This window comes from Lactuca sativa, chromosome 3, assembly GCF_002870075.4.
Source record: "Lactuca sativa cultivar Salinas chromosome 3, Lsat_Salinas_v11, whole genome shotgun sequence".
NCBI lineage: Eukaryota > Viridiplantae > Streptophyta > Magnoliopsida > Asterales > Asteraceae > Lactuca > Lactuca sativa.
This window is the reverse complement of record NC_056625.2, coordinates 23,251,642-23,257,805: the sequence shown is the minus strand read 5'-3', so window position 1 is coordinate 23,257,805 and position 6,164 is coordinate 23,251,642. Positions and strand designations below refer to the sequence as shown.

Below are 6,164 nucleotides of genomic sequence, written 5' to 3'. Positions count from 1 at the left end.
GCGTCATCTCTATCCTTTGCAAAATTAACTAAGCGTTTAGGGCCTTTAATTCTTAAAAGCCTTAAATTTTAAAGCTTATTTTGTTAATTATATATGTATAAACCCTTAATTCTTAAATTTTAAAGCTTATTTTGTTAATTATATATGTATAGACCCTTAATTCTAAAGGACCTCCAATTTTAAAGTTTATTTTGTTATATATATATATATATATATATATATATATATATATATATATATATATATATATATATATATATATATATATATATATATATATATATATATATATATATATATTTCTTGGGTTATAAATACAAGTTGAAGGTAATAAAAGTTTTGGTTTATAAAACTAAAGGTTTCAAGATTGAAACTATTTGTTTACTTGAAGATCCCAATTTTTTTGTTTGTTTAGAGTACCTTAATTGTCGGTTTAATCATTTGTAATGTCATAAGATAAATCTACATTAAAAAAAAAAAAAGACAAATACAAAACAACAATAACGTATTCAAGATCTATGCACAAGTCCAGAAACCATATATGATTTCCATCCAATATCCATATAAAGTACACATACAATTCATTCAAATTCTATACACACTGTATTCCACCTTATTCTTTCACCGGTGGATTTTGTTTTCTTAGAATTTTGCAAAAAAAAAAAAGACCATCTCCCAATCTATATCATGTTAATCCTACCAAAATTCAGGATCAAAAATGTATAATAATTAAGAACTAATAATGTTGATGATGCTACTAGAGCTATAGTTCCAGCCCTTCATCTAATATGATCTCGGGATGCACTGCAGCACTAGTCAAATTTAGGGCTCTTCGTAGCTTTCGTGGGTCAAACACTTCAACTTCAATCACAAAAACTGAACTCACTGGTCGATGATCTGACATCTTCATTTCTGCTCGATTATAGCAAAGCTGTTTTATGCCTTTTCCCAACCATAATATGCGATCACACCTGCATATTTGGGTTGATTCAGTACATAAGCTTTGACTTTTGAGGTCAAAATAACTACTTTTCAGTAGGAATCACATATCAAAGAGAGTATATGTAACTACTTACCATGCAGGTGTTCTCCTCTTCTCTCCTTCTTTTGGATTTTCACCCACATATTTATCTGAATTCATTTCATACTTGTATGTTGGTGCAAAGTCAATAGCTCCTTCATTCCATCCATGGAAAACATGCCCTCTTCTCAGTTCTTTGCAAAGCTACAAACCATAAAACATCCCACTTAGCCAAAAACTAAGATACTCTTTCCTTTTGACTTAATAAATTTAATGGGGACATGACTTAATCTGGTTAGCTCTTGATTAATTACCTGATCGCTATAGAGGAGTTCATCCCACTGTTTCATGGCAACGAGCTTTCGGACCTCTGCATCCTGCTTATTGATACGATAATTCAAGTCTCCAAACCAGAATATCTGACTGTGTTGTGAAACCGACAAACGTTACAAATAATCCCACGAATGATTTTATAAAAAAAAAGTATCGTATTTATTTCAAAAAGTTTACTTACTCATGACATGGAATTGTTTGTGGTTGATCGGGATCTATAACAGACGAAAAACGAGTCCTTTTCAAGATCTCAGATACGTTCGAATTCCGTCTCTCTTCATCCCCATCCTTGTGTCCCGATGTCAAATGAGAACAAACAAAACATAGCCTTGTTTGATACAGAGACATGCTTACAGAAACCGAGCCCTAATTCGTAAACCAGTATTTAGTTTTTACTACTTTTTAAGGAAAAAAAGTAAAAATCTTAGCGACGAAATTAGTGAAATTACCTTATTACCCATGTAACCCATAAGCCCAACGCCTACTGGTGACACTTTTAAGTTGTTTATATGTCTTCGTAGACTTTTACGAACCCAAACCGAGATGTATATGCCCACCATCTGCTTGCTAACAATTCGTACATACCTGATATGTTAAGAAGGGTGTTACTTGTTAGCCACTTTGATTCTTGAAGAATCAAAAAGAAAATGAAAAAAGTGTGTTTACTGTTTAGTTTACCTATGATGCGAGTTTACTTGATCATCTAAAGGCGAATTCTCATACTCCAATTCCGTTGTGTCTCCAAAAAAGTCATCTTCCTCTTCCAAAACTTGTTCCGACACATCATCAAACGAGTCAACCATGTCTGTTCTTTCTTCCTGCTCAGTCCAGAGCATACCCAGATCGCCTGAGCTATGGTGCACCCTTTTCAACCCTCCGGTGAAGGTGTTATCTTGAGGTGCTAACCAATCAGAACTACCGACTCTTGCATTGCTGCTTAAAACCCTTCGTAGCTTTGCACCAGCTGAAAGAACTTTTGGTTTTAGGTCTAGAGCTTTTTCAGGCCAGTCAAGTTTATTGATAACTTTTGTTTCGGGGAGATTTATCTTGATGGAGCTTAATTCGCCATTGTCGTTTGAGATTGGTGAATTTGGAGCACTGAAGCTTTTAGGTATGGCGACTGGCTCTGGTGATTTGTTCAAAGCTTTTCGAATAATCGCCTCCCATTTTGATATCGGCCTTCGTGTTTCAGCTCCGAGTACATTCCCAGCACTCAAAGGGACAACTTCTTGAAAACTGTAAATTAATCAAAGTCAAACCAATTACTTTCAAGATTCACAGAATTTCATGTGAATACTATACGGATTTAATAAACAATTGCTACCCTTTTTAGTACATGCTGTAACTTTAAGGGTAGTACGCGGATACAACGTAAAAGCTTAAAGAATTCGCATCAATTCAGGAGTTGAAATCTTAGGCGTTTGACCTCAAAAGTCAAACTTTATGCTTTACGAATTTATGATTTTATGGATTGGATTATTACCCAAGAATATATATATCCGATGGTTGATCCATACAGAGCCACTCATCGATCTCAAGATCTTCGTTAGGGAGCTTTCCAGCAACATTCCATGTGCCAATTGTCATCCTGCTTAACAACAGGTGACACGATTAATCCAAAAATCGATTTCATTTATTTATATGAAAAAAAAGAAGAAAAGAAAGGCAAAAACAGACGATTTTTGATAACAAGATTCAAGAGCCAAACCTCACATCTTTTGGTTTAATATAATGAACGCGTAATGTCTCTGATTTCCCCCTCTTATGTTTTATCACCCCTTTTCCAGGCATGCCTGAATTTATAGAAACATCAAATTATTAGACGACATAAAAACACATAAGATCATCTTTTTCAAAGGGATCAAAAGACCAAAAACCCCTATGTTTCTGCATCAAATTGAACCAAAACGAGTCTTGTAAGAGACTGGTATGGCGGGCTTATATGTAATTTTACTCCAGGGATTTTCCACAAAAGGAAAATGCGGCAGTTCTTGTGACATACCCACGATGGAAAAAAGTCTAAAAAAAAACAAGAACAGTGAAAAAGAGATGGTTACCATCTAAGGTATGACTTGTACACGAAGACATGTTTCTCTGTGTTCTTCGAGCACATTTCTTATCAAAATGAATTCTTTCGTTTCTAAGAGAGCAAACTGTGAATCAATAAGAAACGAGAACGATTAATTAGAAGGAATCAAAAGAATGTAAAAGTGATCTTTTTGAAGGTCTGAATATACCATCGTCTTCACTTTCAGTCTCTGTATCAACTTCATCTTCACTAAAATCATTATGCTGTGGCTGAATGTTTAACCATTTCTTCATCACCATTGATGGCCAGAATGCCTACAAATAATAAAAAAGATCACAACTTTTCACCATTTTTGGCCTTCGGAAGTAATAAAGATTAGTCAAAACATACCTCAGAGCGCCTTCCTCTTCGGGTTTTCATTGTTTCAGAAGAAAAGAAAACAAAAAAAAAAATTTGTTGTAGATTTTGCGAGCACTAGAAACGTGTAGCGTGTATATATATGTATATTATGGGAGATCCTCAATAAACAATGTTATAAAGAGGGCCCACTATTTGTTCCAATACATCTTAGAACGCTCGTTCTTAATCTAATGCGTATAAATATTAAAAAAATACTCTACACATGCACAACTTGGCCATATATTAATATATTATATATATATATTAAATTTTCAAAAAGACCATACTAGCCCTGAACCGAATCCTTGGAAACTTTGACCACCCACGGTTTTTGAAAGGATATTGTTCTCTTATATGAATAGATTGTAATAATGGTTTAATAGATACTAATTGACTTTTTGAACCCTCGTGCATGACTTTTCATAACAATTAGCAAATAAGCCATCCTTTAAAAAATGACAAATACTTAAAACAATATCGTTTGCAATTAACATGTGTTTCAAAAGGACATTAATGATTAATGAGAGTAGTTATGGAAGTGAGCCAATATGGAATAAAAACATAGAAGTTATGGTCAATTTTGCAAACACCCATAACCTCAACTAGGATGAAAAGTCAAATTTGACCTTCTCTAATCGGTCACAGCTAATCTTTTTCTACGAAAAATTAAATAGAAAAACATAATCTTGTTGAATACAGTGATGAAAGCAACCCACAAGTCCCGTTAAAAAACTAGACATCGCTTTCACTACAACTAATACACAGTAGCACAGTTGGATTTTGATGGAAAACACACCCTTAACTTTCGAAAAGAGTGCATCAAGCCACACAAATCATTTGACTTTAAGTAATTATAATAATTGGATTTTGACCTGATAAATCTTGCAATCTATTTGCTTATTGTACGATCACTAGTTATCAATTAGGGATTAATTATTTATATCTTAAACATGGTCCCCAATCGAAGCTTACGTCAGCTCATCAGTCACACAACAACTAAAATTAGGTTTGTTTCACCAGAATATCTAGACATATATTAAAAAAAAATCCAATCAATCAGAGTGAAACACAATTGATAAAGACACAATCAGTATAAATATTGCTATAATCAATTAAAATATAAATATTGCAAACCACCTTGAGAGTAAAGATTTTTAAAGACCCCACATGATAAAAGAGGCAGAGTTAGGCAAAAAAAGAAAAAAATAAAATAAAAAGGCCAAGATGCGTACAACACATAATCATCTATCATCATAGCAATTTCAAGTCAATTGGGTATTCATAAAGCATATCAAATTGCTTAGCTGTATGTTATTTGGCAGGCAGGCAGGCCTGTGTGATCACACAGAAAACACATATGACGACCATGGAATTTCTAATTATAAAAAGTAAAAGGACCCATAAGTGAATCGATTCAACGAAACTTCTTCATAGCACTATATGTGGAGGCTAATGATTGGAGTAAAAATCTTTTTCTTAAACGAAAAGGTAATATCAATATATGAAAATTGTAAAAAAAAAAAAAAACCTTATATTTTAATCCACAATATCTTGGTAGAAAGTTGACATCTTTGTTTGAATTGGAACAACCCCAAGTATTTTCTTGGATTTCTTGAGGTTCTAAGTTTGAATACCTAAAAAATGGGGTGGGGGGGAATTAAATTCTACCAATAAATAGTTTGTACAAATCAAAATCAAAAAGTACTTGGTGATAAGAACATACGAAGGTGGGTGGGGAAGAAAAAGGTTGTACCTTTCTTTTTTCAAGAAAATGAAAATAGGAGCATTATAAGCCAAGGACCAAGAAGAAGATGCCAATCTACTCCAGAGTGTGATAGCAACAAGGAGGGAGTGGAGGTGGGGGGGCTCACTCTATCACCCGATAGATGAAAGAAGAGAAGGGAATGTAAGGTTGAATGCGTGTATTTTCCTACCAAGACAAAAAATAAATAAATAAAGGAAGATGAAATGTAGAAACTAACTGTATCTCTGGGTCTACCAAATTTTAGTTATCTTCAAGTCACAGCAAGAATTATCTTCACCTATTATGAATACTTGTAGGGTGTGGGGTTCATCCTCTAGGACCTAGGTGTAGGTGGATGGCCTAAATTTTGTTTTCTCTTTTGTAGTTTTTCCAAAAGTTGACTCTTATTTTTTTGTAATTAATCAGCAAATACATATATGAAATACAAATTATATATTTAAAATACCAACAAAGACTATAAAATACTATATTTTTTTATTAAGTTAAAAATCAATTAAAACATTGTCATTTCTCATTTAGTTTGTCGCAACATATTTTTTCAAGGAATTGGCATTACACAGGTGCACTTGAGTTGGTGATCGACATCCTCTTGACCCTAATCCAATTTTTAAGCCAAT

General features: G+C 33.5%; 1 protein-coding gene across 2 annotated transcripts; it reads right to left on the bottom strand.

Annotated features, from left to right (window-relative positions):
- Positions 1–517: 517 nt before the first annotated feature.
- LOC111907353 (type I inositol polyphosphate 5-phosphatase 2) lies at positions 518–5,687 on the bottom strand. 2 transcript variants are annotated; one of them, XM_023903123.3, is made up of 12 exons: positions 5,536–5,687; positions 3,774–5,416; positions 3,592–3,697; positions 3,412–3,507; positions 3,063–3,147; positions 2,838–2,942; positions 2,033–2,590; positions 1,804–1,939; positions 1,536–1,720; positions 1,336–1,444; positions 1,077–1,225; positions 518–971 (listed from the first exon to the last, which is right to left on the bottom strand). In XM_023903123.3, the coding sequence occupies exons 2-12, from the start codon at positions 3,801–3,803 to the stop codon at positions 764–766; spliced, it is 1,767 nt and encodes a 588-aa protein (XP_023758891.1). In that variant the 5' UTR covers positions 3,804–5,416; positions 5,536–5,687; the 3' UTR covers positions 518–763. The 2 variants fall into 2 exon arrangements, with proteins under 2 accessions (XP_023758891.1, XP_023758892.1); XM_023903124.3 differs by lacking the exons at positions 3,592–3,697; positions 3,774–5,416; positions 5,536–5,687 and having other exon boundaries at positions 3,068–3,147; positions 3,412–3,471.
- Positions 5,688–6,164: the final 477 nt, after the last annotated feature.